Genomic DNA, 13,070 nt, shown 5'->3' on the forward strand with positions numbered 1-13,070 from the left:
TTGATAAATTAACTTTGAGAAAAGGAAGAAACAACACAAATCTCTCCAAATCCTAAAGCAAGATTTAAAATTATCAGAGACATTGAGATACTGCCGCTTTGGGATGAGTATTAAAGTTTTAGAAGAGAAACGGATTTGAAAAACTGCAAACATTTTAAATATTTTGAAATTTAAATCTGGGAAAATACTCTAAAGAAAACATTATAGCAATTTGAGTGCTTGTTTTCCAGTGTCCTCCTTATTTCCTCGTACCCCTGATAATTGTGCTGGTAATTGTTACTGTCTCCCTTTTCACATTAAAGGCTGTCAGTGAGACGTGACTGAATGATATGACAATGGCCAGTCAATAATCAATACATGTGGTCAATGTCTGGGTTGTCTGTCCATAAGCTTAGAAGAAGGCCTCTAAAATTTCCATTGACATTCCAGCAACACAGGTGAGATAGCCAAGAGCTACTAAACCATCATATATAACGTCATTCATTCCAGAGTTGTGCTATGTTTGTGGTAGCTGGAGCCTCAGTAGTCATATCTTAATTTTTGTTTAAAAGCCAGAAAGAAAGAAATATTAAGCAGCTGCCAATTATTACTTTGTTCTTCTATCTTATTTTAAAACTCAATCATTCCTTGGTTTCATCACTTAGTAGAATCTTCAGTGTACCATTCCTTGAAAAATTCTTAAGAGGCTAATTCTTTTCACAGTAAATTCAATTTGCTTTTTATTGTCCCCAAAGTAAAAAAGCATTGAAATCACTTCTAGAGCAAATGTAACTTGCTTCCACAGTCTTCTCAAAGAGTGACAAGGGCTTAAAAGACACAAACAAAAGGAGAAATAGTGATTACAGCCTTATTAAGGTGTGCGGGGGGCGGGGGAGGGAGAGATAGTCTATTGGACTGTTTTATTTCTAAAAGCACTCTCTTCTCAAATGTTGTATTTAAATCTTATAGAATATAGAAGTTATAACAAATTGTTTCCTTATCACTACTCCATTTGAGACCTCTGCCACTTATTAGCTGTGTGACCTCAACAGGTCATTTAATCTGCCTGAGACTTAGTCTCATCAGAGATTGATTTGGGATAATAATGCCTACTCTGTCACAGGGTTATTCTGAGAAATTCATGGAATAATGTCTATAAAACATTTTTATGAATTCTAACATACTAAAATATTAGTAGTAGTAGTAGCAACGATAGGATGTATTACTCTGCCAAATCAAATATATTGCAGTATGGATAAAAGTAGAGAACAAGAATTTGTGTAAGCAGGAGATCTGGAATGAGACCAATTAAAATATTGGGGTAAACCACAAAACTGAGGAATGGCAATGGAGAGAGAATGGACAAGGAAGCCTTAGACAGCTGGGTACTTGTGCAGATTGTGTGAGCCTCTTAGGAATCTTGTAATCAGGACGTTTTCTTTCTTCTCCTTGAGAGACTGTGTTTGACTCAGTATAGGAAAAGAATTTTCACAGCCACATAGCCATGTCTTTGCAGTAAGTGGCAACTGGAAGGAAGTGTATGGAGAAGTTAGCATCTTTCATCTAGCCCCAGACAACACCAAGATAAGAGATGAACTCTGGAGTCAACCCCTGGTTTGAATTGCTTCTGGCTGCATGGTTTTTGGCAAATCATGTAATCTCTCTAGTCTCAATTTTCTTATGTGTAAAATGAAATAAGTTGATGTTAATAGGATCAGATAAGATAATGAATGAAAAGTACCTGTCATATAATAAGCTTAACAAATTATTTATTATTATTAATTACAACAGTTTTAATATGAATCCAAGCAAAGACTTACCAGTGAGAAAAGGAATAAATGTGATTGTGCTTTATCTTTTTTTCTTTTAAAAAGTGAATGTTTCAATAAATGATTACTAGAACCATTGTAAGATTATGTATGTTGTTAAAAGGGTTGAATTAACCATTTTGCAAGGTTATGGTCTTGATAAAACTGTCACGAAATCCTTTGTTAAGTTCACATATACAAGTAACCACAGATAGTCCTAAACTTGGCCACTTCCTATGAAAATAAAAAGAGTGTCTCTTGTTTAGAATCCTTTTTGTGGGCCAAGAGGGAACTGTAGGCAATTTAAACAGTTATTCTTTCTTGTAAGAGTGGAGGTGGGCGGGTGGGGGGAGGGTTTAGGCTATGGTCTTATGAAATTGATGGATATGGTAATAAATGGCAACTACAGAATTTGCTTTCTGGTTTGTTGGCTGTCTCCTAATGCAAGAGCTCCCTCTGCAGGCTCCAATAACCTTCAGATTATGCATGGGAAGCTAAATCCAGCTACGTGAGTGCCTGTTGAAAAATCTTTTTATTTGTGAATGTTACTCTAGCCACTGACAATAAAACTGAAAATATCATGGTAAATGCACTTCTTAGGTACAACTAGTGCTGCATTGTGGCAGAACCGGTCCTATCAAATGGTGAAGTGAGTCTTGATCAGCATCCTCTTAGACACATTCACCTGATGTTGTGGCCTAGCATGGGCACATGGCCTATGGAATAAAAGAACTGATACATTTTTAAGACTCTACCATAGTAGGAAGATACTATCTCTGTGGATTCACACAGCTCATTAAGATACTTATATTCCCATCTATTAAAAAATATGGTACATATACACCAAGGAAAAACCCTAGATAAACAATTTCATCCTTTCTTGTTCATGATTTTTGCACTGTTGAAAGCTATAAGCTATTTAGCTCCTCATAGGCCATGGGCAAAACAGGACCTAGGACAAAGAGCTTGAGAAATCCAGGTTCAAAGCCTGGCTCTGGTTCTTCTTTTTCTTTTTAACTTCGTTGAGGCATATTTAATATATCATAGAATTTACCCATTTCAAGTGTACAATTCAATGATTTTTTAATAAATTTACCAAGTTGTACACCTAGTCCCATAAATTCGCTTTAGAACATTTTCTTTTCCCCAATAAGATCCTTTCTGCCCATTTACAGTTAATCCTGTCCTGGTTCCTGGCCCCAGGCAACCACTGATTTACTTTTTACTTTCTGTCTCTACAGCTTTGCCTTTTCTGGACTTTTCATATAAATAGACTCAAACGATACGTGGTCTCATATATCTGGCTTCTTTCATTGAAAATAATGTTTTTGGGGTTCATCCACATTGAAACACGTATCCGTAGCTCATTCCTCTCTACTGCTGAATTTACCAAACTTTGTCTATTTACCAGTTGATGGACATTTAGGTTGTTTCTAGTTTGTGGTTATTATGAATAATATTGCTAAGAACATTTGTATGTAAGTCTTTGGGTGGACATATGTTTTCATTTTCCTTGGGTGTGTACCTAGAAGCGAAATTACTAGATCATAGGTAAATTTATGTTGAGCTTTTTAAGAGACTGACTGCCAAACTGTTTTCCAAAGCGGCTACACCAACAACATAGGAGGGATCCTATTTCTCCACATCCTGCTAGCCCTGCCTCTTCATATTTGTGCAGCCTTGGGCAAACTTTAGTTTCCTCTTTAGTAAAACAGATGGCGTAGGGAGTCAACATTTACCAAGTGCCTGCTCTATACTAGACCATGTGATAGGAGCATGCACATTCTTTGTCTCACTTCATTGTCTTCCTCATGAAATGTAGGTACTATTTTCTGTGTATCTGATGAATTTACTGAGGTTCAGAGGAGTCAGGTAAATTAGCCGTTATAATATAGGATGGTCGTAAATACCAGATTACATCAAATAACATAAATGAACATGCCTAGTATACTGTTGGGCAAACAGAAGGTGGCTAATAAAGAGATTTTTATTTCTCTGCTTTTTCACATCATTCACATCTCAACTAGTTCTAACCTCAGGGTCTGACTTACCTTAACCAGGTCCCACTGCATTTTTGGTGATAGTTGCCAGTTATGGAACCATCACACTTTAGAGACTCTGGAAAGCCTTTATAGAATTAGCCTGCAGTCACAGCTGCCCTAGTGGCAGAAGTTTCACGGTGCCCATCCTTAACCCACGCAGTGGTAATCTTTGCTGCATAAAAGAGCAATGAGATCAGGATGGGGTTATATCTTTTTATGGTTGCTTTATATTCTTATTTCTTTTCACAATGGCAGTAATTGTTTTTCCAAATTTCAAAGAAGAAAGTTCTGAAAAAGTATATATTAAGGCTGCCAAGAAGTTAACTGATTTGATTGTTTTGAAACAGGACCCCTATCAGTTGGCTTGAAGATTGTATAACCAGCAATAAGAAATGAAAACAAAGGGAGATAATACACCCTTTGTCAAGTTTAGGAAAGTGATCTGGGAGACAAGGGCTCAGTTAATAGTTTAGTCAAATTCAAGGGTTTGGAATTTAAAAATATTTTTAATATGAACATTTATTTGAAATATTTTTAATAGGAAATTTCGTATCAAATATGCAGCATAAAGTTTTTTTAAAAATCAATAACTTGTCATTCATTGTGTCTTTTCAGGGAGAGCCTGGTGTCAGAGGCCCTCCAGGCCCTTCTGGGCCTCGGGGAATAGGAACCCAGGGGCCAAAGGTGAGTCCTCAGGTCTGTGCTCGTATGAGGGTCACAGGTACCATCAGTGACAACCAAATGAACTTTAATTTCATAGTGTTCATTTTGGTATTGACTTATTTTTTCTTAATTACTAATGAAGTCTTTTCTCATATCATGTGAACTTTCACTAAATAGAACGTTTACGTTTATAAAGCCATTCTCTTGCCAGTGTCTCCTAAGAAAGTAGGTGCAAAGTGCTCAAAATATTTCTAGGTTCCTTGGAGGCTGTGCCATCGTTAAGAAGCACATCTTTATTTTGGCCAGAGGGACTTCGGGTGGCATTGTAACAGGATGTCAGCTAGTATACTGTTAAGGCCTCAGTGCAAGGGTCTAGATTGCCTCCATGGAAAGCAAGAGAAACTTCCGTTGGCCCCCTTTGCTCTCATTTCTATTTCTCTTCATTTTGCCACCTCCAATTTAGAGATTTTTCATCCTTTTATTCTTTTAATCCAGTGTTCCTCAATGAGGGAGATTTTGTCCTTCTTTCTCCCCCATCAAGGGGACATTTGGCAATGTCTAGAGTCATTTTAGGGTGTCATAGATGGGGATGAAGTGCTATGGGCATCTAGTGAATAGAGGCCAGGGATGTTGCTAAACATCCTACAATGCACAGAGTAGCCTCCCGTAATAAAGAATTATCCTGCTCAAAATGTCAATAGTGCTGAGGTGGAGAATCCCTGTTTTACTTGTTCATTCACTTGATCAACAAGTATTTATTTGATTTGTTCAAAAAGTGAGGTAAAGAAGTATCAGGTATGTTCATAGGGAAAACAGGTATCAATGAGCCACTCATCACAAATTCAAATTCAAATAGGTGTGTTCACATCCAAAATGCACAGAAGTGAATTAGAATCCTGTTATCAGAGAAGAAAAGGAAAAGGCTTTATAAATCAACAATTTTACTAAGGATCACAGAATTACTAAGATTCTTTATCTTTTTTTTTCTTGTCCATTAACTCCATTTGAGCAGTGGGCTATTTCTTAACTTTATAGATTACTTTATGTGGATGAAGATAATCCCAAAATGTTAGTAGTTATCGCTGGGTGATGGGAAGATGAGTCTATTTTTTCTTCTTCAGTTTCATCTTTATTTCTGTTTAACTTTTTTTTTTTCTTTTTGCAATGAGCAGATATTCCTCTTAAAATCAGGAAAAAAAATAAAGCTTTTTTCTATACTGGAATGAAAAATTCTGACTCATACAGCAATTTATATTAAACCAGTATTTCTTCAAAGCTTGTTCCATCAAATGCTACTTCAGGAACTTCTGGGATAGTTAAACTAATCTCTCTATTGTGAGACTCCTCAGAGGATTTAATATTTTAATACATGCTAGGGATCTCCAAGGAGAGGCACGTACCATGAGTAGAACATTTTCCAATCTCATTTCACCACAGATGCTTTTCCTAAAGAAATATGGGTTCTACTTATGCTTTAAGGTTGCACTTTTTGCTTCATTTACATATTTTCTTTAAAATTCAACATGACTATATCACCTGAATCTTTAAATGCAACCCTGGTGAATTAGCACATCATATTGAAATGGAGTACCACATTGAAGGCTACATAGAATTGCGTGTGAGTGATTGTCACCCCTTTGGTGTTTTAGGGGTTAGCGGTATGAGAGCTGGAGGAGCCCAAGCAGACAAGACTTATGCCCAGCAGCTCTGCTTTACATCCTTATTTATATTTGGATTATATGTAGGATTTTTGCAAAGGATTCTGGGGCTTAAAGTTTTTGGGAAAACCACCAATTCATATAAAATATGATATTGGCAGTATAGATGAAGGTCCTGATTACACCGAAGTAAGAATGAAGTCAAGAGCAGTAATATGTTGTTTCTCCTTAAATCTTCCTGCACTTGTCTGATTTCTCTCTGTCTTCCAACAGGGTGATATTGGGCAGAAAGGCTTGCCTGGCCCTCCTGGCCCCACTGGCTATGGATTACAAGGAGTTAAAGTAAGTGAATATGATCGTGCTAGTCACCTCTCAGTTCACTGGGGTGATGGAGAAAAGAGGTTGTAGATAATATAAAATATGACCATCACAAAATGGATTTAATGTAAGCTTAGCTGTTAAAATTACATCTAGTATTTAGAGACACCATCTAGGAGTGTGAAAATGATCTAAGTACGTTACTTTCATGAATGCTAAACATTACATAAATTGCTTGGTGAAAATTTAACCATTGCAATGACTTGTGGTGGTGCTGCTGTGGCAGCCTTGGTCTCAGGAAACCCTGGAAACATGATGGACTCACCGCCTTGGGCTGCACGGCAGTGTCCTGTCATTCCTGTGCAGTTACCACAGAGGCCCAGCTGACCCTGCATTGCAGAGAGCTCCAGCTCCCTGAGGGCCCTCAGTGTTTTTTCTCAACCACAAATATCTATTGATTGCATAGATGAAGATGGGATTGTGGCTCTCGGGTCCCAAAGTAGTCTTGATCTTTTGTGGCACAAGTCAGGCGGTTATATGATGCCACCATCTTGTCCTACTATGAGCTTCCAGCACTGACCATTCCCCTAGATATGGACTCTAGGTATGCCAAAAATTCCCCAGTTAAGTCAGGAGGGAGAAGGGATGAGGCTGGATCTTGAGTGATTCCTTGATATGTCAACTAACCCTTGTGAGGCTAGCCCTTATAGAGGGCAGGAGGAATGTAAAGAGAGGAGGATGGGCCATTCAGGTTAAAAAGCCAAGTATGGGGACAGGCAGAAATGGCTTTCTTCCACTCTTCATTTGTACTCAGGAGTCATGCCAGTTTCCCTCTCTCCACCTTTTTCAAGTCAGCTCAAGTCAGTTCAGAGCTTTCTCAGAAGATCAGGAGGTCCTCATAAAAATAAGAGTCCTGGTAGCTCTCCATGACTTTAGGATTCTGAGGTAGATTTGTAGCTTGGGACTATAACTCCTGCTATGTGTAAACTCTTTATTCATTAAAAGAATGAGCTTCCATACCACTGGTTTCCATTCTCTGCTTAGGCCTGAAGGATCTAATCCTGGCCGAGAGAACCCTCCCTGTGGGTGGTGGCAAAGGACCGGTTGACTGATATTTCAGTGTGAAAAAATAGCCTCAGTGACATGCTGGGGAAAGCAGGTAAACACTATCCAGCAGAAATCCCAATGTCTCCGAAGCTGACAAATAGTGATGACTGCAGTGTTTCATGGTCACAGAGCTGACAAATCAACCTCCAAGACATTCGGGGCCTGGAAATCAAGGAAACTCAGTAGAAATGGCCTCTCTCCTCTATCTATATTTTGACCTCAATGGTGTGATGGGAAGAGAATGAGCTTTAGAGCCACTTAGATCTTTGCCTGAATCTTGCTAGCTGTATAAGCTTGGACAAATCATTTATCTTTGTTGAATCTCAGCTTATTCATCTTTAGAATGGAAATATTAAAGCCTATTGTACAAGGTGTTGTGAAGATGAAATTGTACAAAGTGCCTAGAACACAGTGGTGGGTACTCAACCAGAGTTTGGGCTGTGGAGTCAATGGATTTGAATCATGGCTTCCTGAGTACTACCTCTCTGTCTCATTTTCCACATCTGATTAATGGGGATAATAATAGTACTATTTCCTAAAGTTGTCAGGAGGAATAAATGTAATTAAATGAGACAGTGTGTATAGTGCATTTAACATAAGGCTCAGTACATGATTACATATGTAGTAAAAGTTTGTAGTTACTCACATTATTCCTTTCCGCTTCCCTTTCCTTTCTGCTAGTCTTTCTTTTATTTTCCAGTATGAAGGCCCGGGATTCTGACATTCATGTAGTTTAATGCTCTAAAACACAAAATATTGGTGCATTAATTAGTATAGGCCTCGCTTCGTTACCCAAAAGACCCCCAAACATGTAATGGCTCAAATGCAATAGAGGTTTCTGTTCACATTGTAGGCTGTTCCCAGTTAGTGGGCAATTTTATTTCACATAGAATTTTAGAGAACCTGATCTCTGTTTCATGATTCCTCTATCTGGTGGGCCTCTTTACCATTTACACCCAGCAAGAAGAAAGAAAGAGTGTGGAGCAGGCACACCTGCTTCTTAAAAGTCTTGGCCAAGGGGTGACAGACATCATCTCTGCCATATTTTATTGGCAAGAACTAGTCTTATGGAAAGATAGTCTAGCCATGTGCCTAGGAGGAAGGGAACTGGTGATTTGGTGAAGAGTTGGCATTTATTGCCACACATAATTTAACCTGTTTCTAGGAAAGGTGAAAAATTTTAATTTATTCGTTGTTCTGAAGTATGCTGGTAGTTCTGGAAGAGAACAGAAAACAAGAGTGGTCTCCATGGCAACTTCCAGAATGCCTCATCACTCTCTTGTGGGGCACAGTCACCTGGGCTTACAAGGACTGGGTTCAGCCCTATCATTTCTTTTATCCTATCTTGAAAAGAAAATTTTAGAGCCTTGATATATTCATCCTTATTTCAAGCAGCATCAGGAGCACCAGTGGATGATTTAGAAATTGTTTTGAGCAGACAATCTGAGTACTAGATAAAGAGCTGGACAAGGCTTAGGGTTTAGTGGGACCAGGAAAGGAACAAGAAATGTTTATTTCTGTCTATGACAAAGTCAGGGCCAGAGGACGAGGGACCCCTGAAACCCAGTAGGAGAGCTGCTGTTCGAAGGCTGGGAGAGATGGGCATGGCATCAGGGGAGGGAGGCAGAGCTGGCATGAAGAGCTCAATGTCCTGAGCACCCAGCAATGTGGATCATGTGGAGAATAAGGAAAGGTTGGACTCCCTGGGGTTACCTGGCATGCCCACAGCATTTGAGACCAGCAGGGCTTTGGTGGGGGTGGGTCAGGACAGCTTGCAGGGCCTAGGATAAGGACAGCCGGAAAGAAAATGGCTTTTCCAACTAAAATGCTCTAATTAGAACTTCAGGGTAGAACCCTGAAGATTCTTGGTTCAGTGTTTAAGGTTCAGGTCATTTCTTAGGTAGATATTTTGTTTTAGCGGTGTCGAAGTAACTTTGTCCTATAAACTCCTTTACAGCATGGAAAATTGTCCCCCTGAAAGGCCAAATAGAAGTGACTAATTCACTGAAATGAAACTGACCTAAGGGTATAAAGAGCCCCAATTATAAAAAGTCAGGGGTAAGCTTGATATACACTGAGTTGTAAATATCTGCAGAAAGATTAAGAGGCATTGATATTAGGAAGTTTTTCTAGTTTCCCAAACTCATAACCATCTGTATGATGTTATTAATATGACAAGGGGAACGACACGCACACATATTTTAATATGATGACTTTCTGGTATTTCGATTTAAAGTTTTCTTTCCCCCTCCTGACTGCAAACAAGCTAATAGCATCAAAAACAGAAAACAAAACCAACCATGGTAACAGTATGATCACTTCATTTATCATGAACACACCTTAGAAATTAAATTGAAACAGTAGGGAATGTAGTTAACAGCATAATATAGATTGTGTATGTGCTTATGCCAGAAACCATCTTTCAATTAACTTCTAATACTTTTCTTGTATTGTAATTTTCAAATTCCCACAATGATTCTTCTACACAGAAAAGAGTTGCCAGAACCATATGGGAGGTTTACACTTTAAAATAGTTCGGAGTTTTGAGATTACACCTGCCAAAATGCCTGTAGCAGGGGAGGGCTGTGGCTAAAACTTAATCCTGGTAATCAAAATCCACAAACCTAGTTTTAGACATTGAAGGTATTCCCATACCTTTATACCCTTTATTATCTGTAAAACCAAATTAACAACAATGATATGGGTTACACACCAAAGCCAAAAGCACTGAGTCCACAGTATTCTTTATACAGGTTGTATAGGTTAGGGACAGTTTGGATTAATTAACTGGGGCTGGCCCTGAGGCCGTTCGTATTTCACACTTACTGGTTCACACTTTCATTTTCCTCCTGGGCCAACTGGCTTTCATTCTTTCTAGCCAGTTAGGAAAAGAGATGGCTTTTTGTTTGTTTTTTAATTTCTGAAGCTGAATCTGAGGCTATGGTAGGATATTTTTCTCTCTCAAGCTCACTAAATTTTCCTTTTTAAATCGCCAATTCCCCAAATCAAAAACAGATTGGAAACTTTAGCCTCTCAATTGGGTGGTTCTTGACTCATCATTACCAGCTTATATTTATTGTCTTTTTACCATGAACAAAGCTCTATACAATGGCTAGTGACCGTCACAGAAGTTGGCTTGACTTCTAGCATGCTCCTTTCACTGCCAGGAACCTAAAAGGAAAAACTAATGCCTAAATCATTTTTTCCAAAGTAAATATTAGATCCTGCCCCAAGGTTTACTATGGTTTCTCCACTTTCAAAAGAAAAGTCAAAAGGACTAAAGACTTGGTAACAAAGACAATGTCCAACACCATGTACTGATGCTGAATATTAAAAGAATAAAAAATAAAAAGATTAAAATTTAAATATCACCAAGTTAGAAAATTATATGAAACATTTCATTTAAGCAGTTATATACTAAAAGTACTCATTATGCTATAATAGTAAAAATTTATAATTATGGTAAACATGCTGACATTTTAAATTGTTCTGACTTTTTCTCTCCCCTCTCCCCTCATGTCTTCTGTCCTTCCTTCCTTCCTGCCTACTACCCACCCAGTTGTATCTATGTAATATATAAAGACATAAATACTATATATTTCTTTTTATTCTTGTAACAGATATTGTCTATATAAAACCAAGTTGAGTGAAGGACATAGATAAATTCCTCTTAGATGCTGCCACTGTCTTTATGGTATTTCCCATGAATTTCACTGTTGAAAATTTATAAAAGGTACTTTATCTTTTTCCCATCCATCAATGCTTGGTTAGAAGTAAGTTACTAGTATATATTTTCCCCCTTCTTTCAGCAAGGGAAGAAGTATCTTTACTGTTCAGAGCTTTGAGCTTGAGGAGAGAAGCAGGGCCATAATACATTTTCTAAATTCCACTCATTATCTTATTTAAGGCTCACCAGCTTATGGGGTAGGCTCCAGGAAATTAGGGTATAGAGATGTTAAGTAAGTACTCAGGATCACTCATAGCCAGTTCTCCACACAGCCTCCATGAAGGAATCATGTGTTGGGTAGAAATCAAGTCAGAGCAAATGTCAGATAATCAATTTGAGACTTTCAAAAGGAAATGACACTCAAAATTTTTATTTGCATGTTGAAATTAAAAGTTAGCCCTTTGAGAACTGAGATACATGCAGTGAGGTCTTTTTTCCTGATAATATAAATTCGTTAAAAGAAAAAAGTATGAAAGAGTACTTCTTTTTCCCGAGTGCAGTTCTGTCAGAAGGGAGGGGTTAGACTTGGTGATCTTTTGAAATCAATTGGCAAGCATATGACAAGGAATTGTAGCTGGATCTGGGCTGGCAGGTGTAGCTGCCCTGGGTGAGGCTGTGATAAACACTATTCCCATCACACATTCAAAGGCTTATTGAGTCCTTTCCGGTTTGGCTGGTTGAAGGACATATTCTTTTGTACTGCAAACTTCTCTGACAAGCCAATGAGTAGCTAACTGGTCTGTAATCTAAACTGTTTTTATTGCTTTTACAAATATCTTAAGAACTTTACAATTATTGGCTTTATATTATCAGTATCTATGCTTATCCAGTTGCAGATATGACTTCTCGGTTTAAATATGAGAAGTGAAGGGAAGTGAGGTAAGTTGCCTCTTCCAGGTCACTCCGAGAATCCCTAACAAAGCAAAATTTTTGGGGTATGTATGGCTCAAACTGACAGACCCTGATAAAGATAGCCCCAGAATAATCTTTCTTTCATCCTATGAAAAATTCTTCGAGCATCAATTCTTCAGAAATGCTTCTCACATTATCAGGGTGGGAATCATGGGCCCAACTGGTGTGCACTCTGCTCTAGGAAAAGTCAAACTGAATAAAAAGAGTGTGTATTGAAATGGAGAGAAACAGGCAGAAAAATGATCTGCTTCTAAAACAGAGAGGGAATTGAGGGTGGGGGAGTGGAAGAAAAAGAAATAAGAATAGGAAATTGGTTATGATGACTTTTTTAGGTACTATGGTTAGTAGTACTTTGGGCCTTAAAGTCTTCTATTAATTCTGAAATTAATGTATTTACTGTCTTTGGTTAAATTCGATTGGTGGTCTACTTTTATCCTTTTACTTCTAGCTTTTTGTATCCTTTTATTTTACACGTTTCCCTTAGACAACATGCATTTCGATTTTTAAAACTCTAGTCTAACAGTGTTTGTCTTTGCCGGGGCATTTAGTTTATTTACATTTACTTTAGTGAACTTTTAAAATTTATCTACCATCCAGTTGGGGGCACTTTGTCTCACTCGTTCTGCTTCTTTTTAAATCTCTGCCTATACTTTTTAAGACTAGTTAATTTTTAACTTGCATTTTCCCCTTTACTAGTTTGGCATTTATACATTATTCTCCTTCTTTTTCCAATATTTACTGTTAAGAATATTCACATTTACTTTATGAAATATGCATATCAATTTTCTGGTTGCTGCAATAACTCAGAACACCCTAATACTATTATTGTTATTTTATATTTTAACTAAATTTTAAT

At 37.8% G+C, this 13,070-nt stretch overlaps 1 protein-coding gene across 1 annotated transcript in view; it reads left to right on the forward strand.

The window, feature by feature from the left end:
* COL28A1 (collagen type XXVIII alpha 1 chain) overlaps positions 1–13,070 on the forward strand; it is a 135,393-nt gene that overhangs the window by 75,472 nt on the left and 46,851 nt on the right. Inside the window, exons 25-26 of the mRNA XM_011364633.2 lie at positions 4,445–4,513; positions 6,424–6,492. Of these exons, the coding sequence (XP_011362935.1) occupies positions 4,445–4,513; positions 6,424–6,492 (138 nt within the window). The remainder of the gene's footprint in view (positions 1–4,444; positions 4,514–6,423; positions 6,493–13,070) is intronic.

This window comes from Pteropus vampyrus, unplaced genomic scaffold (genome assembly GCF_000151845.1).
Source record: "Pteropus vampyrus isolate Shadow unplaced genomic scaffold, Pvam_2.0 Scaffold4, whole genome shotgun sequence".
Taxonomy (NCBI): domain Eukaryota; kingdom Metazoa; phylum Chordata; class Mammalia; order Chiroptera; family Pteropodidae; genus Pteropus; species Pteropus vampyrus.